Raw genomic sequence first — 23,687 nt, 5'->3', positions numbered from 1 at the left:
TTCAAATAAAAATGGAGGAGTAACCCCTGAGGATAAAATATCTTAACATAAAAAGGCAGACACCTCTTTTAAAAAATCTTGTGGGTCAAACAACTAAAGGATAGAATGAAGATTTCATGCTAGTACTCATCTTCTGTAAATCTGACTGGTACCGACACCAAATAAAATGAATAAAAGGACTGATGTACTTCACTGTGTGGTGGAATAAACAGATATGGCATGCTTTGACCTCTAATGCTTGAAACTTTATCGATGAAAAGGGACGGAAATGTTTCACTCAAAAAAGGAGACTTCATTAGAGTCATGAAGGTGGTGGATAAGAGAGTTTATGGTCTTAAATAGCAGCTTGGGGTTGTGAGGATTTGCAGCAATAAGATGTGAGAAGTATTTTGATCTTTCTTCCTCTACAGTGGTGTTAAACTCTTTTAAAAGCTCTTTCATGCTACCTTAATTTGGAAGCTTTACATTTCCATTTAGCCTTTCTAATGATCCGGAAATGGTCATTAACCCACTCTGTTGGTTTTGTTAAAGCAAGGCAAGCTTTACACATGTCCAGAGTGGCAGCACATTGTTGTATGCATCAACAATAAATGGTATTGACGTTTTATGTTTTCCCGTATGCACCAATAATTTAAGTTCTTTTCAATGAGGACACATAGAATGAGGAATAAACCGTTTATTTATCCGCTCCAGTGATGTTCATGTGAGTGCATAACATCCATTTCGCCATCAGTATCTAAGTGCTTGCAATAATGTTTGAGATGCCTCAATCCACACAGTCCTCTGCGAGTGCGTCTATGTCAGGTCAAATAAACATTCCCACGAAAAGACCGGTGTTTGCGTGTGTTATACTATGTGTCAGCATCTTCAACTGCATTTCCATGCGAGTTAAATGCTTGCTGTATGGCTTGTCAATGCACGGATGCTCATTAGAGTGTTAGCTCCAAGTGCAATCGTGTGAGAGTGACAGTGAGCCTGATAGACGCTGGCACAAAGACAAAATAAGTCATGGTGACAAAGAGGAGACAAATAAGCATGAGCTAACCATCACTGAGATTTCAGTGGACTGCAGAAGGAAAACTAATTCACTAAATTCTAAATGTACTCTTTCACCAGTTTAGACTTTATATTTCACCAATGTCCAGTTTCACACTAGCTATGCAACCCCACTGTTTCCTAACAATAGGCTAAATCATAATGGTAGCAAAAGCAAAGTAACATGCTGGCAGAGAAAAAAAACAAAGTCATCAAGATGCAAACCTTTTTGACAGTTAACTTCAGTGACAAGCTTACAAAACCACAGTCAACAATGAGCAATATTTCTTATCCAACTAAGCGTGTTCACACCAGGTCATTTATCTAGCCAGCAGCAAATCTACAGCATACCCTTGTTGTTTCATTCATCTAATAAACTACTGCTTCTGAAAGCAGAACAAACGAGCTTACTATGTTATGCTAATGGATGAAAGAAAAGTCTGCTAAATTACAAATGTGGGAGGACGACGAACCTCGGTTTCATGCAATTTGACTGATGACGAGAGCTGCTGAACTCAGTGATCTTGCATATATTTCTACAGCGGGGTTCCTGAGTGCACCACAGTTAATTCTTCATATATGCTTTTGGGAACTGCGGTACAGTAACACTTTATCTGAATTACACAGCTATACTGAATAATAACGTGAATATATTAGAGGAATTCTTATGGGTTTATGTTAATGTAAATTAAGCCTGACCGGTCAACACCATAGCTAATGTAGTCTGATAACTGATACCAACTAGCAGCACTGTTATTTAAACCAGTTGGCCTGAGAAAGAAAAATCATTTATATAACATTTCCAAGTACTTTTATTATTTGGTAGTTTTATATTACTTAGAACAAAGTAAACTACCTTCAATTGATAAAAAAGTGGACCACTTTATATTACATTAGTGGTCAGTTATTTAAAAAATTATAATAAACAACATGTTCAAAAGTGAATCAGTATTATATTAATTGAAAACAGCTACATAATTGTCCACGTCTGGAAATAGTACAATTCCCAAGATCCATACTGGGACCGATCCAGGCATATTTTAATCGGATCAGTATGTAAGTAACAATGATCAAAATCAACACAGTGAAGCAATCTGCTGCATAAGTGGTGAAAATTAGAGTGTGTGAATATAAATAATGTTTTGGGTGTAACACTGAGCAACTGAGTTCAGACAATGATGTTGGATAAACACACAAATTAGTGAATAATCAAAGCAGTGTGGAAAAGATTCAGGAGTCACATTCTCCCAATGTTTGATTATATCAGTAATTAAAGCTCATCAACTTCATATTTTTAAATCAAGATCTTCAGTATTTGTTTTAAATAGCTCATAAATAATAAGGCGAATCAGATTAAGAATTAAGTGACTGTCAGTATCAGATCAGACACAACAGCAAGAAAGCCCTGGGTTTGAACTCCAGCCATCTCAGCTCCTTCCTGTGTGGAGTTTGCATGTCCTCCCCACATTTGCATTGGTTTCCACCAGGTGATCAAGTTTCCTCCCACCAAAAAACATGTGTATGTTAGGGTTAATACTCCTGTCAGTGCCCCTGACAAAGGGACTGGAAAAAGAACTGGAGTTGGTCCCCAGGCGCTGCAGAGGGTCTGCCCATTGCTCCTAGAGTGTGTGAGTGTGAGTGTGTGTGTGTAAGACGGGTCAAATGCAGAGGATCAATTTCCCCTCAGGGATCAATAAAGTACTACTTCTTCTTCTTCAATACTGCGAAGGACTCAAGTCTGGATTGGGACCAGATAACTTGATTGGGACATCCGTATATCAGTAGGTGACATCAGACAGTTTTAAAGCTGATGATATATAACTGACAAACAATAAGTGATACTGTTAACAGCTCCACAGTGTAGCTGCTTGAGCTAATGTTAGCATCACAGGCTGACAATATGAGCTGCTGTAGCTTTGAAAAAAGTCCTGATTATGAGCCAAAGCTGACTGGCTTAAAATATTAACCTGATTCGTTAAAAGGTTTGAGACCGTTTATTATCTGCCAGCTGTCTGACAATTTCTGTTGACACATACCTAGCCAGCTGTCTTCTGACATGATCGGCTAATTTGTTTTCCTAAGAAACACTGTGAAACTCATCTCTGTGTTGTTCTTTCTGAGCCACAAAGGGTTCATTTCAAATATCAATACAATGGAGAGCGTTGCATCTTCCGCTAAGAAGCCTTTGAACCAAAAAACAAAACACTGTCCTACAGAGAGCACAAACCAGACAGTAGCCACAGATTTCATTTCGTTCTTTGGCCAATTTGTGTCAGTTCCCTTAATTAGCTGCATTTGATGAAGGACCCTGGTATAACTGTGAATATCCTTGGTTCTATTAAGGGTAGGATCCTTTGTTTCATGTCATGCTTGTCCTCCCCCCTGTTTCCTGTCTGCTTCCCTGCCAAAAAACATAGCTACCATTGATAAAATATGTCATTTCAAAACACTTAAAATCAGTGGTGGCCGAGCAAAAGTGAGAGGACTGGGTGGCTTAATGTCATTTTAATTTCAAAGGACCACTATGGGCTAAAGAGAGCAGAGTGTTGTTTTTATCTCCAGCTCTAAAAATGTACCAGCCTAAGATCAAACTCCATTTACCTCCTGTGTTTTCCCCTAATCTGTCTGCATCTCTCTATTAATGAGGCCTGAGGACGTGAATGTCTGCAGAGTTTTTGTTTCTTTTCTTCAACTTTTTATAAAGTTCATAGGTATTTGTAGCTCAGTCCAAGAGGCTAAATATATCTGAAACATAAACGTGACATTTTACACATAAACTGTATTGTCAGTTTGCCACTCGACATCCAAAATAGCAAGCATGTTTAGCCAAAACATTGCGATCATGTCCCTGTACAGTGTACTGTAGGTCATTGCTGGCAGTGATTACATGTAGTGATTGAAATTTTGAATGCTGCAAAAAATCTGAATTAAGATGATTGACTTGAGATATGTGTTTTAATCTATATTAGACTATTAAGAGGACCATCCAACTAGAACTGAAAAGAAACAAAACATGTCTAAGGTGGAATTCTTAAAATAGATAACCTATAATTAGGTTGAGTGCTAGTTTTGACCATTTTAATGCTATAAGCCATGATTGCAATTTTTTTATTTATTATTTTTTTATGTAAGGCATGTTTACTAAGCAGCTATGCTTTTTCCTAAAAGGCCTTCAAATTACACACATTCACACTTGCGAGCTGCCAAGTACAGCCACAGGAGTCTGCTGTTGGCAGCTGAGCAGCTCCAGTGAAGCAGTAAGAGTTCAAAAGCCTCGCTCAGTGGAAGGCTCTGGGAGACGAACATAACACGTTAACTTAAACAACCATGATTTCCCCTGCTGAATCCGATTGTGAACTAAGAAAACTTGCGGTTTTTAAATCCTCTTCCTTTACCTCTGGCAAACGACTTCAAGCCACATACAACTGGTCTCTTGCTACAGACTGAATCTCAACAGTTAACTGGAGAATCTGTCAGTGTAGTGCTGCCTTGAACAGTTAATGCCCAAGACCGCTAGTTATGGAGGAGATGAGGAGTACTCTACATGCACAATATCCCTCCTTTTAATGGCTGGGTTGATTGGTTAGCAGCAGAGCTTAGTGATGCAACATGTGGTGTAAGGGTCAGGTGAGGAGAGTGTCCAATCGTGATGTTTGAGCTGGGCTGGGAGCAAAAAGAAGAAGGATAAGAGGAGGTCTCTACAAGATAACCTTGAACGAGAGTACTTAATGCTGAAAATGGCTACTTTGATGTCAGAAAAACTCTATGACAGCACTTGAGGATTTGGAAGCTAGTTTGAGCTTAAAATATTTGATGTTGACTCAAAGTGCTGGTGGTTTTAAGTGCATCCCAAAGAGCAGATAGGAAGTGTCAAGAGCTCAAAATACACAACATGAAGGAAAAGCGAGAAGTGTTCTGTCTTACCGAGACTGAGCCTCTTGACTGAGTGATAAGGTTCATACAGGAATGAACACAGCTCAGGCCCTGAGAAAACATATGAACCTGCGCAGTAATGTGAGGGCACCACAATGCCCACACAGCTGTCAGCTATTCTCCCTCACACACAACCTGTTAGGGATGATTAAAGTTTTTAAATTTAGCTGGATGAATGTCCCAAGCTGATCTCCTGGATTTTCTATTCAGGCAAATACATTTTTTACTCGATTTAATTTCAGCAGATCAGTATTCTGTTTGTTGATGTAACTCTTTGCTCTCCAGGCGTATCTACAGTCAAAACCACCTAAGTGCACTTCATTAAACACTAAAACCTATATCTTACACACAACACACATTCATCACATAAACTACAAAGCAAAAAAACAAAACAAAATCAATAGCTGCCAGATATAGATTTTTGCAAAGAGCAGCACCTAAAAAAGGCATTTGATACGTTTGGCTTATGCTAGCAGCTTTTTGTATATATAATTTTCTAAATGTTCTTTGTGTGGATGCCTGTCAGCATATGAGGGTTGATAAGTTCTTACTGAATGGTGCATTTGAAATTAAAAACACTTTTGCCACTGAGTCAGTCTCAAACTGAAACTGTGATATCATTAAAAGGGTTTCACAAATTTTCAGGTCTGTCTTTAAGGACTAGTGGGTAAAATTCAGTGTTGAGAATGCAGATTGCAACCAAATGAATGGCTGGGTCAAATGGATGGCTGAAACTTTAGATTAACTTTTTAACATTTTTTTACAGAATTCATACTTTGGATTTTGCGTATCCACTGAAGCATTAATAAAAAAAAACATTCATTATGAATGGCAGCACCTGCATCTTTAAATGTATGAATACAGATCTGAAATGGATGCCAATCACAGTGAACACAACAGCTCCATGGGGCATTTCATGCATTTTTAGTACAACGCAGCACACAGCAGAGTTTGAAGGCCTCGGTTTCAGGGCTTATCCATGGATTAGTGCCTGGAAAAGTTCATTCTGCCCTGGGAGACCCAGGGTGCACTGAGCCCTTCCTAACAGGGATTGTGTAACTGCTGGGAACTTTTGATTTTGTTTTGTTCATAAAAGCAGGAGGATTACATCCTCAGAGACCCACCTGACCCGCCTCCCTCTTCTCCGCTGTCCCCTGTTGAACCCATACAGCGGATTCCATCTCCCAGCCAGATGGGAAATACAGCAGTGCAGGGATTCTCGATTTTACTCCACCAAGGTTATTAGTTGCACAGAGGAATCATAGACAATGAGTGAGAATGAACCCTGACCTCTTGCATTTCACTTGTCCTGTAAGCTTGCTAGCAGATGTGAATCCTTATGGGTTAATCTTCAAGGTCTTGCGTGTTCTTAATCTCCATATCTATTGCACAGACTGGACATCTGGACTATTCTAAGTGATGTGTCGTATCATCTGCATAAATCTAGTGATGTAGCTATTGGTCTGACAGTCAATAGCTGTATCTGAGCATGGTGTCAACTCAACTACACATGCAATTCTAAATAACAATCCTAATTTGGCCCTTGGTATAAAAACCACTGCATTGTGATTACATGCTTTCTGGGGGAAAGCACAGAAGTTGCACAAGGTGATCCACAGTAAAAAAAGAAAAAACGCAGTCTTTATTTGAGGAAAGAAAAAAAAAATCCAATGCCATGTTGCCTAATTTAGCTCCCAAATCAACCATAAAATCACAGAATAATTAACAGTGAAAGAACAAAACAAGAAGACTGGTGGATCTTTGTCTATTTGAAACTACAGTGCAAAGCAGTTTGAGCACACAACCATGATTCAATTCTCGGCTTCTCTTCAGGCAGAGCAAAGCTTTGAACGCTTAATAAATTCTTCCAAAGGCTAAATTGCACACTTGTTTCATCTGGCAATGAGATTACTCGAATGGAATATTCTGGAAAACTGAGAGAAAGACAATAATGAGGCAGTAATCTTATTTCTCCACAACAGCATCCATTGTTCTCTAAAAAGGCTTCTGTTTAGTCTGGTTCAACTCTCATTCCTATCCATCTTTCCATTGAGGAAAATTTTTTGCAGAGCCAAGGATAAATGAGAACAATAACATTTCTGCAGCGCTCAAATGCATTAAACTCAGATAGGAGGGCTGCTATTGTGTCCCTCTGGCTTTTTTTAGGCAATCACTAGATAGCGGCGGTGACTGTAAGCACAGCTGTGAGCGAACAGGAGCACAGATCAAGTGAGCAGCATCACTACCCATAAAACTTCTGTAATAACTTCCCCTGAATAAGCTGCTAGACTCTTGCCTTGGTTGGCATCAGTCATCTTTAGACAACTTTCTAAACGTTCAGAGTAAAACATATCAATTAACACCCCAAGCTTTTTTTTTTTCTTCATGAGACGGTGGCCCCTGGAAATGAGGAATCGTCAGCGTAGGCCAGCAGGGGTTAAGCTCCCTTTTTGAAGATTATGCTTCACTTTCCAGTGGCCTGGCCCAGACACTAGCCACTCTAGTCTAATCCAGCACTGGAGGGTTTTGATAGCTCCCACTGCGAGTCCTTATTACAGTTACTGATTAAAACTGAGAGACAGAGAGAGAGAGAGAGAGAGAGAGACAGAGAGACAGAGAGAGAGAGAGAGAGAGAGAGAGACAGAGAGAGAGAGAGTGTGAGAGAGAGAGAGAGAGAGAGAGAGAGAGAGAGAGAGACAGATAGGAAATTAGAGTGACAGAAAAGGAGGGGAGGGCAAATGAAAGAATTAAAAAGTCCTATTTCAGAAGCAGAAGCCTAATCTATATAGCAGCTGACATTGATTACCTCTAAATCTAATGCGTGAGCTTAAATTTGGTTATTCAATGCACACTTAAGGTCCAATTTGAAATTTGCTTTAAAAAGAAAATGCATGAGTGAAAACATCTATTTCAAGAAAGAACAAGTAAAAAAAAAAACTTTTAAAAAGAAATCAGACATGATAAACAAAACCGTGACTGTCACATCTGAAAAAATCCTGTGAAATGACGTCACAGTGCTCCATCAGTCACAATGGACAAAAAAAACGACAACAAAAAAAAAAAGCAGTCTTATCTGGCATTAGCTGTTTACACTCCGCCATCTTTTGTAAAGCACTTATTGTGCTGCAATCATTTCTCAACTCCTCTCTGATACTGAATAATCTCTGGGATAAAATCTACACATGGCCATGCTCATCCCCCAAACTTGACATGAATAATTCACACCCATCTGCCATGGATCAGCGGTCTGAATGAGACTCCAAAAAAAAAAAGAAAAGTGAGGAGGTATGTTTCTTGTATTTATTTTAAAAAACCGACTCCAGCACAGTGGCCCCCACCCTGTACCTCAACACTGCACGACTGCAATGACTGAGAGAAAGACAACTGCATCTCCCTACACACGCTGACCTGCTAATCTAAAAAATCTGCAAGTTAAGGTTCCCTGTTGTTCCATATCCTTGCTGGGCTCTGTTTTTTTTTAAGTTTTGTTGCATGGTGGTGAAAGGGTGTTAATTAAAGTTATGATAGAGAGATGGACGGAAACCCATGCAAATATAGTAAAATAGATTTGTCCACAAAGAAGTCCAAAGGGATATTCACCTATCTATAACGAGATCCACTGGGGAAAACTGAGTATTGTTTTCACTCTGAAAATACACACAAGCAGGCAGGAAGACCAGTGGAGGAGGTTGGGATTACTCCAAAAAGTAAAATACCAACTAAGACTGGTCCACAATACAAACACCTACTGAACTCAGCGGGAGTTTCTTTTCGGTCAGGTCTACAAGCTTGAAAGGAGGTTTAACACACCAAACGAGGCCTCCAGCAGCAGACGGCCCCTCTCTCTGTTTGCGTTCAGGCAGGGGAGTCGCTCTGCATGACGATTTATTGACGCAAGATCCCCCCTCAGCCAGGACCTGCCACCCATTACTGCCGCTGTAGGGAGGAGGGGAGGGAGGGAAAAGTCTTGTTGGGATGAGAGAGTTTGTCTGTGTGTGTGTTCTAGCTCTGGCTCCAAGGCCATAAACCCAGTTCCAAAATGCCAAGTAGCATGTCAACATGCCAGCCTTTGCCACCCAAGTTTAAGTCAGACAAAAGGCCCTTCAGTGCTCTGAAATGGTGGTTTGAGAATGGGAAATGATGATCTGTCATGTATGGAAAAGGGCTTAGCAATGTTGCGCAGACTGGAGGGCGACAAGGGGAAAATGAACTGCTAACAGGAGGTGTGGCCCACATGAAATCCAAGATTGAAAGCTTCATTCTTAATTTCAGGGCTCTTCAAGGTAGAGGAAACTCTGTCGGTCCAAATGTTTTGGCTGAACCATCCCTCACCTTTTCTGGTGTTTTGGTCATGGGAACAATTGTGTGTGTGGAAAATGTGGCTTTATTTTTAATCATAAGGAAATCTTTGTCCCAATAGTGGGATTATGCCTCTTATTACAACTGTCCAAATTAGATGAGAAGCAAATTAAATAATGTCCATTAACACTGGTGATTACTCTGAAAACAGATTTAGATCAGACCGTTTTTCTATTGTCCCAAAGGTTTCATTGGACATGGAAGCACAAGCAAGTCAGATGATGCCTATGAAGTAACCAGACAGGCATACCTCAAAACTGACGACAGCAAAATTGTAATCCTACACCTTAAAGTTACTTTTCAAACTCCCAAAGACTTGAGGGAAAAATCTTACAATGAACAGGCCATGGAAATAATCAGAAGTGGAGGAAAATAAAATAGGAAAATACAGCCTGCTCCAAGGTTCCACTTACATAACACAATGTATTCTTAAAAAAGTAAGAAAAAAAGTCACAGATATCTTTGGCCTGCTCTAGTGTTCGCAGCTATCTGGCTTGAAACAACCATTCTGACGCAAAACCTCTTGGCTGGGACTAGACTGGGTCTCCGCTCACAGTTCAAGAGAAAAGAAGGTGATGCCAACAACCTACATTGTGCTACACAGGACCAACAACAATTAATCAATGGCTGTGACATCAATCCGCTGAATACGACCAAGACAACCAAAGCATGATGGGGAGACAATTGGCCTTTTGTTCTCTTTGGCCTGTAGTTGTGAAAGAGGAAACGCACTGAGGTTGTGATTAAGGAAAAAGGTTTTCGAGGAGGCCATATGGGTTGCTCCAATTGGCTGAGGTTAAGCACACCAGGGAATCCAATTTTAAAGCATGCAAAGAAAAACCAACTGTGAACTGTTGACGCACCATATGAGCGTCACACATGTGTTTTTATTTTCTATGGCTTAATTGTCATAATGGCAAATAGAAAGACACACTATGAGGTGGATCTTTTCTATGAAAACAGTTATTCATGGAGAAAAACACTAAATGAAAAGATGACCATGATCCAAATAATAAAAGACTACTTGGGAACTTCTTCCCTATAAAGCTAATTTATTGTGAAAATGAAAAGAGCATTATCTTTTTTTAATGAAAGCGAAATGGCATTCATAAAAAATAACAGAGGAAAGGACAAAATGTAGAAAGTCAGAAGCAGAAAGAAAGAGACACATATAGCAAGACCTAAATAGTGTTTTCATCCCTGTGGACAATTCATGATCTTAATCTTTTCTTTTATTATTCAAATTCTTAACAGCCTTGCAACCTACTGTGCAATTAAAGGGAAACTAAAGAAGAAGGTCACTTTTTTTTTTTCCTTCTAAAGATTTTGTCTGACACCTTTATTTAGCAATAGACAGACAGGAAACATGGAAGAGAGAGGAGAGAGGGGGGTGTGACATGCAGCAAAGGACCTCCGGTCGGGATTTTGAACCGGTGTCTGCTGCGTATGTGGCATGCACTCTAACCACTCGACTACCTGAGCACCAGAAGGTCACTTTTAATGCTGTTGGCGCTGGATGTGCAACACCTTCCACCCACTCCATTGTGTTTCTTTGTCTCAAGTGCTGGAACAATCATATCAACAGCTATAATCATCATTTTTACTCACCAATCTGTTCTATTGGTAAGAGTAATTACTGCCAAACAATTAAACTACAGATTAAAGAAACACACTTGGACAAATGTGTCCTCTTACTGTGGATATTGCAACTGGTGTCTACACAATGCATCCTGCTGGAGTTTATGGTTTTGCCAATTGTGAACTCAAAAATATTAAATCACTCCCATAAAAATCAAACTGAAGAGCCCTTGAAGAAAATGTAATATGGTTTAATCAAATTATCAACTACCAAATCAAAATGGAGAGAAGCTGCAATGCTACAGTTCCAAAATTTTCTCTAAGATTCAAAACAAAGGTTTAGCTTCGGCTTAGAGAGAAATATCTTAATTAGTAATGGCAACAAGCCAAGGCAATTCCCTCTTTTTCTGCCTCTAGACTGAACTGTAAACACCACAGAAGAAAGACAGTAGAAAAAGACTAAGCCTATAATAAGTTTGCATGCGATGGCTAATAGGGCTGCAACAACAGAAAATGAATCATCAACTATTTTACTTTGTTTTTGAAAAAGTATACCATGCAGGATTTTCTTAAAAAAACAAAACAATGTATAGACTCATACAAAAGTTATCCACTTCAATCATCACTTATATTAGATCCCTCTAGAGGTGTGTGTTGGTGTATTTATCTGCAGATTCTGCCCTCCGTCTGTATTTTCTGATTATTTTGCTGTGTTCAGGACGCTTCTGTGCATCAACCTTTGAGCAGAGGTCGTGTAGCCCCCAACCAATAAGTGCATGCAGGATGTGAGGTCTGGATTCGTAGCGTACACCAGGTTACTGTTATGGATGTTTAAAGAGCTGCAGGTCTGTGTGTCTGCTTGACCGAGGGCAGGGCTAAGCTGCACACACGCAGAGAGACCCCCGCTGCTCTCTGTGTCTCTCTCGGGTCAAGCTAGAGTCAAGCTGTGGTCAAACCAACAAATCCCGCATAGTATACCTTTAAAACAAAAATGCCAAAATGTGATGGTTTTAGGTTCTCAGACTCGGGTATTTGTTGCTTTTCCCTTGCCTTATATATTAGAAAGGGTTTTGGACTGTTGTGAAGCATTTGACTACATCAGCGTCCACATTTTTCACTTTTTTTTTGTTTTATGGATCAAAACGATTAATCAAAAATCTGAAGATTAATTAATAATGAAAATAATCATTAGTTGCAAGCCCTATTTGCTACACTTTTTTACATCTTACCTTGTCGACTGTGAGAGCTCATAGTTATTGGTTGTTGGTGTCTGGCAGACTTGAGCGAGGAGGACGGCAGAACAGGGGGAAAGGACAGGGGGAGGAGAGGTGAGTGCCGAGGGTGTCAGTGCACCTCTGTGGTGGCTGTAGTGACCACCATGAGCTTCCCAGCCAAGTCAGTGCTGCCAGGTGGAGGCGTCAGGCCAAGGAGGGACAGAGGGTAATTGTTTCTCAAGGTTTCATCACACCCAGGCACAGGTGGAGACCTCAGTGGTGTGTTGTGGCAGGATTCCTTCCACCAAATAGTCAGGCTGTGAGAAGTGGAAGCAAAAAAAAAAAAAGTGTTTTCATATGAAAGGGATATTTCATATAAGCTATCAAATACAGATAGCTTATATACTGCCAACAAATCCAAAACAAATTAACAAGACATTTTCTAAGTCAGAGGTTATCATGGGTTGGTGGTCCTTATTCCTCAGAGGCAGTTAGCCAAACCATATCTGTGTTTACCTGTGGTCATGTGGGGTCCTTAATGGCCAGGAAAGAACAAAGACCTGCAGATCACCAGGCTTAAAACAGAAAAACAATGACCTCTGTGTCTCCTGATTGGTTTGTGTCTATCTGTGACCTTAACTGAACATGCATACATCAGATCTACCAACAATATACATTGTGTTGCTGTATGTGCAGTTATGAGTCGGATTGTCACAACAAAAGTAAGGCTAGCTGCAACATGAAGTCACTTTTTAATGTTTAGCTCTTGTTTGATGCTGAACACCGACTGTAATCCGTATGTCTGTTAAAATCCTGACTAATTTTACAGTTTTTAATAAATATAAATTGGTTTATTGTGGGCAAAAAGAGAAAAGAAGCATTGGTTGAAAACATGACCAGTCATTTGAATGATTGAATGATCCAACAGTGAGTACTGCAAGTCGCTATGAGTACTGTTACCACACCAAGTCAGTCAATAGCCACATATAAGTTACTAAAATGCTAAAACCATGCAATGAATAAATGTCATTTTCTATTAAACACAATAAGTAAAATGTGACTATCGAAGAGTTTCATCTTTTTCCACTTTCTTGTAACAATAGTTAATCATACTCCCACAGCTTGCCTGGTCTGCTGGCTCTTCCTCGTAGTAAAGCCTAAAATGAAATGCAAACAAAGACTTCCTACTAGACTTGGGCAACTGGAGAAATATATTGGCAATTGGTGACTAGCCAAGTCCAATCTGAAGTCTTTTTTTTTTTGGGAGCGAGTGAGGCAAATGTTTTTTTTTTTGCTTGACTTTGGTCCTTTCATCTTGCTATTTATTAAAATAGCAAATAAAAGATCTAGAAATAATTAACTTGTAGAGTACGATTCAAAATGTGTGCAAATATGAACTGGCATTTGGAGTTGGGCCACGTGCACTCTCTTGTTGCACTGATTAGCAACAGGTCAGTGACTGAAGTGACTAACAATTTAGCTGCTGTCCGATCAATTGGTGCTGAAGTAGCCCTTGCATGATTGCACTTGCTGAAAATCACGATGTCCTCTGTGAGGTTTTCCCCACCCCTTGTATTCCTCGCACCCACCAGTTACTCCATCACCAACTGCTTGTTGGGCTGATGGTGGCTGGTAAAACTGTATGTACTGCCCAACCCTACTTCCTACAGACATAGATTTACCACAGAGTAAACAGCAGAAGAGAAAAAGGAAATACTGTCTGATGTCTGTGTTATACAATCAAACTCTCTGCAAGGAGTGTGTGAACACAGACACATACATACTGGGAAGCATCTGGCAATTCAACCTTAACCAGCAGAAGCTAAAACTCACCACTGTCACATAACAGGTGTTAACAGAGTTGAAAATAAACAAGTGGTAATGAGACCTGCAATCAGTAGCTAGAAATATCACAAAGGCCATGATAAAGTGTGTATGTGCTGCCTCTATTTTTTCAAACCCACAAACATGCTGCCACCTTAAATTTAAAGCTGTTGAACTGAATTTATGTCATACAAATGAGTTCAGTGGAAAGAAGGTGCAAGCTCTGAATTGCCAAATAAAACCTCATGGAAACACATTACTGCCAGGACTCTCGAGGGTCTTACTTCACTTATCAGGAATTATCATAGAAGAAAAACAGTCCCTCAAGTGAAAGGCAAATTTAATGGGAGGTGTATTAGCATGCTAAATGAGGAAAGATAGAGGATTATTAAGATATTTTAAGTCACTAAATCTACTAAAAATTGGCTCCCAGTTTTGCCCCCAGCCACAACTAGATTCCACTGCGGACTGTCAGGGTTTTAATTTTTGAGCTAGTGAAAATGTGTTGCTATGACACTGTACTTCCTCTGCATTTCTCATTTGCTTCAAATATTGTTTGCACACGGCACAGCATCCTCCAGGCCACGGGTAAAATAACCTGAGGGAAGGTTTAGAGGTTTGTATCAATGTCTGGCCTGGGTGTGTTTACTTTAATAGTTGTGTGTATGTGGACAACATACTAATGGACAGCAGGAGGGATTCTCAAAGAGGGTGTTGATGGATCTGCTGAGTTAGAAAGGAGTCGACCGTGTGTTGACTGGAGGGCAGCAGTGCTATTCTCAGATCCCGCCACCTATTTTTGTCAAACAAGTGGTCTGTCACACGACTGTGCTTTTACAGTTTGTCAAACAATGTCAGCGATGACCTGAGGCATTTAGGCTTCTCACTCTCCCTGTTAGCCATATGCACACAAAAAAAAAGAAAAAAAAAGAAAAACAGAAAAAACTGTGCAGCTCACATGGAAGCCATAAATGCAGCTTTAGTGTCACCATCAACCGGTGTGTGGCTCTGGTCAGCTGTGAGGTTCTTAATGTTCATTCCATATGATTTCACTTTTTCTCTTATTTTAACCGTTCTTCGGGGATCCTATTAAAAATTAATCTCTGTGCAACACTGCAGGTACGTTTTACTGCTCTGCAGGACCATAAAGTACACCACCTGCATCTTTTGACGCGTCTCATTTCCGCCGACTGACCCTTGGATGGATTGGATGAGATTTATTGTACACATGCAGCAAAGTTTGAATCTGGAAACGTTTCATGGTGCTCGACAGGAAAATGGCTTACAGGACCTCTTAATGGACTTCATTTCCCAAGCACTCTGAGTGCTGCCAGGAGTAATCATGATGGCATAAAAATAACGTGGTTGGATAGCGAGCAGTAAACAACAATTAAGAGACCCCTTGCATAGCTCATGAAATGAATCATTGAAAATGCACTTGTGCCATGAAGACAGCTTCAGCCTCTCAGCCCTAATTGACTATGAATAATTCAGCTGGTGAGTGGGATTAACAGCACCGCCAGTATGCTATTGATTGACATGTTCCTGATTTTTCATAGTTATTAGCAAATATAGTTAAGGTATACAAAAAAGAAGTAAGTGAGCAATATCACTTCAGAAATAAAAGATTCAACTACAACCTGGAAACCTTGAAGAGAAGCTTTTCATCTCACTGTTGGCAGACGAGGAGCAGAATACTGTGATATGTTTACATTGATCTGTTCTTACTTAATGCTTCATTTCACGTGCTTAATTTCAGTGTGACAGGTGACAAGGGAGTAAAAGTGGGTAAAGAGTTGAAGCATGGCAAAGGGGAGTGAGTGTGCACACGTAACTGAAGGGAGAGAGAGAAAGTGACACCTTATCTCGCATGAAAGCACCTGAAGTGACACAATACTCTCTGCTGCTTGTTCAGGTTTAAGTGAATGAGGCCATCTATGACCGCAGGACATCACATCAATCAGCTGTTGGTTTAACAGGGACAAGACGGAGGAGTGCAGGCATCAAGTAGCAGAGCAGGATCATTTTTCTTGTTGATACAGAGCTTTGACAGCCTGGGGACAATTGTGCATCGCTCGCCACTACACAGAATAAGTTTGGTGCAGCAACTAAAAAAAACACACCAACAATCAATACTGTAATGATATAACCCCTCCATTTTTGAGTGATAATAGCATTTATTGAAGCGTGTTATTTTAAAAAGGAGGAGTTCACACTTTTTTAATTAAAACTACAATCTCCATGGCAACGTCATTAACACTACCAAATCACATTGTGCAACATATATGGTGGTGTCTGGGACATAACAAAATTCCCCAGGCGCACTACATGAAAGGAAAGTATTGAGCAAGAATTTGTGTTGAGTGACCAACCAAACAGTGATCAACATTTTGACCATTTTATAGACCCAGATAATTGATCGATTAATCGATAAAATAATCCAGAGATTGATCAATAATAAAAATACATGTTAGTTGCAGCTCTATATTTTAGTGAATCAATTCTCCTTGTCATTGCACTAATTAACTTTACAATACCACTGGCCTAACTATTGTTTATGGATTATCACTTTTTTCTGATTCATAATTATTTTCATAAAGTTTGTTTCCAGTTTTTCAAGTGTTTCCAGTAAAAGCATCACAGGGCAATCCACTGCCTTCAGCTTTCACTGGAAGTGTTCTTAACTCTTTGCAGTGTTGCTTCTAGGTTGACAGTTTTAGGGTGCACCACTGAAAAATGAATAGAGAGGAAACACTGCTCTGCACAACCTACATGAAGAGGAAGGTATGGTATAAAGTGAACCTGACTGAAGCCTTACTCACAGTTATGTTTAGCGTTTTAGATTAAGGAAAATTGCTGTAGTTAGTGTGTGTGTGAGAGAGAGAGAGAGAGAGAGAGAGAGAGAGAGAGAGAGAGAGAGAGAGAGAGAGAGAGAGAGAGAGAGAGAGAGAGAGAGAGAGAGAGAGAGAGAGAGAGAGAGAGAGAGAGAGAGAGAGAGAGAGAGAGAGAGAGAGAGAGAGAGAGAGAGAGAGAGAGAGAGAGATATGGGGTAGGGATTAAAATTGTTGGCATTAAATATCATGGCACACCGTCCTATACACTGTCACAGTAATGTGAGCTGTCGAATCTTTGGCTTCACTGTAACTGAAGTTTGAATGAAAAAAGCAGAGCATGAAACTAGACGTCTTGACGTATATGACGCGTCAGTTTTGCCCTTTGTAGTGTCCACAGCTTCTCCAGATTTAAGCAGTCTTGTAGTTTTCCCTACTCATGACTGCTGAGTGATTAAAAAGAACAGTGGTAACAGACGCACAAGTCTGACTTTAAAGGACAATCAAACACCCGTGTTTTGTTACCCTGGCAACAAGAAGCCAACTGAAGTAAAAAAGCAGGAAGTAGCATCTTTCCATGCAATGTGCCAAGTCCTGTGAAGGCAGAGGCCCACTCCACTTCCCTTTCTTTATTACTCAAATTCTTTCACTGTCATTCTCACTCTTTAACCCATACTCCTTCTGACCCTGCTCGGAGCATCAGCCATTTATGGGAATTCTGCAGCTTACCCTTTAGGTAAATGAGAGGGGGCTTTTGTAGCACTCTCTTCACTCTTTTTAAATGTAGAGTTAAGCCCACAGTATAAGCCAATGTATGAATCTACTTTCACATCAAAAGACAACAGAGTATGTTATACACATTTATATAGAGGAGGAACTGCCACCCAAACTATGACTTTACAGCAACTGCTCACAAACACAATGAGACACAGATCAATCTAGACTGCTTAGGGCACTATACTCCATGAGAACCATGAGAACTGCTTGGCGGATTGGTTGAACAGAGGAGTTGAGAGGAGGGGGCACCTACAGTACACTCCATCCAAATGTAGTGCAAATGTTGACAGAATTTCCAAAAAAATCAGCAAAAGAAAATGACAATTACTGAGCCTGTTTCTGGCATTTTCTCTATGCCAACAATTCATCAGTACAACACTATAAATGCTTTCAAGCAGAGGCTGTCTAAAAATGTGTGCCGTTATCCCTGTATTTGAACAATTTGGGCTGCAATTTATGATTATTATCAGTATGACATATCAATGTCAATTAATCTATTCATTATTTTCCTATAATTATTATTGTTTGGTCTATAAAATGATTTAAAAACTGTTGATCACTGTTCAGTAGTGAGGTGAGAGAGTTTGCACAGTCTTACTGGTTGACTGCGCATTGCAGGGTCCTTTCACCAATACTGTACCCAAGCACGACACTGTCATAAATAGACTCTATTAGTGACCATTAAACATCCAGCGATGTCCACAAACATGTGAACCGTTCACAACCGGCATCTCCAACAACTCTTTCTAACTGAGTTTAGAAAGCAGAATGGGTTCAATGGAAGGACAAGATACTGGAAGAGGACAAAGGAGCTAAAACAGGGTTATTATTGGAGTTGTGAGGCACAACAGGGTATAGGGAACTAATTATAGCAGAATGATTTGCAGCCACAGACTCATTGGGTCAACACAAGGATTCATCAAGCTTTAAATCACATCAGTTGAGGCTGAGAGCTTCTGTATAGTTGCTCATCAAAAGCTCTGTGTCCCCTTTACTGCTCTGAATCTTCCTCCTGTCTTTACAGTTTCTCTTCCCACTGTGAAATATATTGAAAACTGTTTCCCACAGCCCAAAGTCACATCCTCAATGGTCCATAGTCCAAAGTTAGTTAACAAGACAATAGTTAGTTAAAGTCAGTTTACTATCATGGAAGACTGAAAAAACTGAATATTCACATTTGAGAAGCTGGAATCAGAGAATTTAGAAATGTCCTTCATAAAAAATGACTCAGAACAATTAAACGACTACCAAAATATTTGGTGATGAATTTAATAGTTGGCAACTAAACAATGAATCATTGCAGCTCTAGACTGAAGTGCTGAATGAGTCGGCTATGAATATCCTGAGTCGGGGACTACAGTGGACTGAGGGGAAGACCCTGCCAAGCAGTTTACGAATTCCTGCTGAGTGAACTGTGTCTTTTCATTATAGCATCCTGTCACCTTATTTGTCCTCGAGAACAACGGTGGCATTAATAGATCCTATTAGTATCCATTAGCATGACAATATCAACAAAATGTCCACAAACAAGCACGTTTTCCCCGTGCCAGCTTCAGCTAAATGATGGGACAGAGCTGGAAAGTCAAAGCACAAAGCACAGTGGAACTAAGCTAAGTGAGCTTATTAATGAGATTACAAGAGGGAAACTTCACGACACGCAAAGAACAAGAATTAAGAGCTTCGAACAATGGTACGGTGCTGATGCGCAAGTTGTCCAATGGCCCGAAAAGTCTAGTAAGGCTCGATTGGATTCAGAAAATAACTTTTTTATTCAACTTCAACTATAGTTTATTAAAGTACACGTCATCAAAATAGTCTCTGTACACTTTACAAGTAAAACAAACCAAAAACACATTGTTTGACATGTAAAAGTACACACACACAGACACACACATATAGGTAATAATGTTAATATACCAAGGTTGACATTAGCAATTTAAAAACAAGGTTGAGGTAACTGCTTATCAAAGATGACAGCAGTGAAGTTATGTTTGTTCCCAGCCAGTGAAACCAGGAGAGGACAAAATAAAAGAAAAAAAGAGAAGTTTAGATTTAGAGCAAAGTATTTGATCAATGCTTGGTTGCATTTCTTAAGGCTCTGTGCATTAAATGTGGGGAATATGTACTAAATTAACACTGTAAAAATTGCATGGTTGAGAAGGCAAGGCAAGGCAAGGCAAGGCAGTTTTATTTATATAGCGCATTTCATACACAATGGCAACTCAATGTGCTTTACGAAGTCCAACAACTTAAATTCATCCCACTAAGTCAAACGCTTCAAAATTATGTTTTTTTTTTATTTAGAGCTAATCATAATATCTCTGGAAGGAAACTTTGACCCTATGTGATCACAAGGTAATTAAACTGCTGCCCTCACTTTAAAGTGATACTCCATCTTCTCTTCCTCTGCATTAGAGATAGTATAAGATGCGATCTTTGCAACCCTCATTCGAGTGGTTGCATTCACTGCCATATAAGGTCAGACATGCCAGAGAAATAACCTCCGAACAGAAATGATGCCTTTCTTTAAAATGTACTAAATGTATCCCTACAACAATTTTCAATTATCTGCTCTGATGCTCTTAAAAAGGTGTTTCACGTACCAGTAACTGCAATATATATCATGTGCTGAATGATTGTAATATTAGATTGTTTTTGTCATCAGCATGGTGGAGTGTTAACAGTAACCAAGGTTAGACTTGTCGACTAACGCTCAGCTATTCAGTCTCATTGCTCTGGTAGCAGTTTGCTTCTTTCATTTCTGGATGTCAATGTCACTCTAGTCAGTTCAAATCAAAGCTGTTCAACAAAGACTGACGTAAATGCAGGTCGGTGTGAAACTGCTTTCACACTGCAGTATCTATGGTATCCAAAGTTATGGATGATATGGAAAAATGATTGCTTTTAGCATAAAAAGGTAAAATTATCTTTACATGGAACAGAGAAAGGGAGGATGGCAGAGGAGTGACACCAGACACATTTGACATAGTTAAGTGGTATAAAATCATGAAAGCTGCAATTATTTTCTTTTGTGTGTGTTTAATTCTGCAGAACAGATAAGATAAACTATGTATATATAATTACAGTTATTGAGGTGATATTACAAAGTAACATTAAATCTGATTTTGTCGATATAGCCCTTACATTATGATCCTAAAAGCTTATAAAAGGGTAGACATGGGAAGATTTTGGACAAAGAGAAAGCATGTGAAAGAGGAGACCATTATGTACAACACAGATTTGACAAATATAAAATATAGTTTAATACTACAAAATTATTTCTGTATCAGGCTATGTGAAACTAACTGTAGAAACCGCATGTAGTAATCTATTGTATTCTGTTATGTTTGTGCATCAAAAACACAAACCATAATTACTAGACACTCCACTAATGTGTACACACATATGCAAACTGCAACTGTGAGGCCGTTACCTAGGCTCAACAAATTTAATTTACTGCAGGTGTTTCAGGAGAAAACATTCACTCTAAAATGCATTTAAGAAACGGTTATTAAAAATATATCTATGTACCTTTAATCTCCTGATCCATTTTATTGTTTGGCAGTGTAATTTTCACAGGGATGATGTGCACAGCAGCAGCTAATTGTTTAAATTATGAGTTGATGACTTAAGATTAATCAATTAATGGTTTTGCCGAAACACTGCCTGAAAAGCTCCATGGTGATGTCTTCAGAAAAAAAACAGGAGACTTTTCTTTCATAGGATAAAATCAGAAAAATGGTTTGCATGTTTGCTTTCTAAATGCCTTCGATGATTAACTGATTATCAGAATTAATAAGATTGATTAGCCCTAGTTTAATTTTTGTTATGTGGTCCATCTATCTTAAATATCAAATGTAAACATCAGTTTTTGGTGTCGGTCGCTGACTATCAAGGTCAAAGAGCTCATTTCCAGACTCACCTTTTTGCACAATCACAAAAAGAGAAATCAGTGTATTCCTGTTAATACACTATATTACTGACATAGTCCTACTGTGGTGTTTCTGTGACCTTTAAAAGAGGATAATACAGTAGAGCAACAACAAGACATGTTGCACATCCCATAAATAGCATTATCACCAGTCAGGAAACCGGAAAGTGATTTACAATATATTAATAATAAAACGACTCCTGGAGTGATCGTCACACTCATGCATTGCAGAGCCGTGCAAACACTTCAACACTTTGTAAACAACACAGCAGAACTCAGAAATATTCAGTCACACAGGTTCATTTGTGGCTGCGTTGATCACTGTCTATTTAATGGCTTGCATGTGAAGTGCAATCATAAGCTGTTCCTATACAGCTGATTTCTTCATGTGACTGTTGAACCATCACGGTGTGACTTGTGAGACTCCACACATTGTCACAGAGGGGTTGACATCAAAACCTGACATCTGCTACTGATGATGATTTTTTTTTTTCACCTATCAAACTCAACTGTGGCTCCACTGGAACAAACTTAACATGATGCCATTATCAATTGTGCACAAAGTCGCTGAGCTGAAATATACAACACCAGTTCAAAAGTTTAGACACACTTTCTCACTCAAGTGAAAGGGAAAGTGTGTCCAAATGTTTGACCAGTACTGTATATTAGAAGCTAGCTCTACTCTGATCAGGACCCCCCCTCTCTCCTCTCTCATCCTTTAGGAAGAGCACTCACGAGCCAATATTTTCAAGAGGCTGCAGTGACCTTGTTCTTGTGGGGCCTGGAATTTACAAGCGGGCACCAGAGTGTCCTCCAGAGCTCGTAATACTGAGGGAATAGTTTCCGCTAGTGGAGGCATAAAGGAGTCATAGCATAGCACAGACACAGCCCCACTGCTGCTGCTGCTGCTGCTCTCTTGTGTTTACACTTCATGAAGACACAAGTTTACACCCAAAGCTGTGGCAGCGGTGGTTCGACCTCAGCAGAAACCTCCAGCATACAAATATGGCTTTCTTCTGCACACACACACACACACACACACACACACACATACATGCTTACACAGGAGCATATGTATTACCCAAAAAAACAAATATGTAGGGAGGATATTAGAGCATAGTCAACATTATATTACTAAAGGATAACTTTTTGTTGCACTGATACAGTTCTTCAACAATGTGTGACCCAGTTTTAGTGGTAAACAAACTTGTAACTGGGTGACAAAATTCCTCACTACATCTGGCAACTCTTTACACCAACTTCACACTTTGAAGGACAGCAATATGAAAACGTGTGGCGCTGTGCTTGGCTGCAGCTACGACTCCAAAACTGAAAGTGAAAAATTTGGAAGTAGGAAAAAAAAAAAAAAAAACAGTAGGCAACTTATAACAGCCCGTGGGTCAAAAAACAGCGTGTTTGAAAGGACTTTGAAACAACACAGCAAACAGTGTGAGAGAAAAGGTCTTACTCAAATCGAGCAGCCGGGTCGCGGAGTAACATTGTTGCACAACACACACGTAGTATACGCGATACTTTTTTCCTTCTTTTTTTTTTTTTTATATCTACTCCAAAATAGTTCCTCCTGAACAGCAGCGCCTGCATTACGCAACCTTTACACTTGACTTTAGCTGACAACACACTACGATACAAACTCACAAGTTAAGTTTTGTATATCAGAGCAACACTCAGTTTGACTCCAAACAGGAAAAAGCAGCGCAGAAAGCAACTGCAAACATAAACATTTTTTTTTGGAGGTGGGGGGGTAATGGTTCCCTGCACACGCTCCAGACTGAGTAAAAGCTAGTGTAAGTTTTTTTTTTTTTTTTTTTTTAACAAAGACAACAAAATAAACATTTACCTGAAGGAGCACCCTTGGGCGCAAGTGGGTGGGTTTTTTTCTCTCTTCCAAGCTCAAGGAGCATCCACAGTGCAAGGTATCAGGACCCGTCGGTACTGTAAAAAAATCATTGAGCCCACAGCTCCGCCATACTGACTCAATCACGTGTCGGACTACCTCCTGTATTTCCGTAGAGGGCGGGGTCTGCGGGACGGGATGACTGACAGCCGCGAGGAAAATCAAGTTATGTCAGTGTGAAGAGTGAAGTGTGTCCCTCTGCTCTCCGCTCGGTCTGTGTCCTCTTCATCCAAATCAGCTTCAAGAGTCTCAGAGATGTTTCAATCGATTTATTATACCCACTTTATCAG

At 39.7% G+C, this 23,687-nt stretch overlaps 1 protein-coding gene across 1 annotated transcript in view; it reads right to left on the bottom strand.

The window, feature by feature from the left end:
- Positions 1-23,445, bottom strand: part of hdac4 (histone deacetylase 4) — a 128,531-nt gene extending 105,086 nt beyond the window's left edge. The window contains exons 1-2 of the mRNA XM_053328170.1: positions 23,341-23,445; positions 12,135-12,436 (exon numbers count right to left, since the gene is read on the bottom strand). Of these exons, the coding sequence (XP_053184145.1) occupies positions 12,135-12,156 (22 nt within the window). The 5' untranslated portion in view covers positions 12,157-12,436; positions 23,341-23,445. The remainder of the gene's footprint in view (positions 1-12,134; positions 12,437-23,340) is intronic.
- Between the last annotated feature and the right edge of the window lie 242 nt (positions 23,446-23,687).

The sequence above is a fragment of the Scomber japonicus genome, chromosome 11, assembly GCF_027409825.1.
Source record: "Scomber japonicus isolate fScoJap1 chromosome 11, fScoJap1.pri, whole genome shotgun sequence".
Lineage (NCBI taxonomy): Eukaryota > Metazoa > Chordata > Actinopteri > Scombriformes > Scombridae > Scomber > Scomber japonicus.
This window is presented reverse-complemented; position numbering and strand designations above follow the sequence as displayed.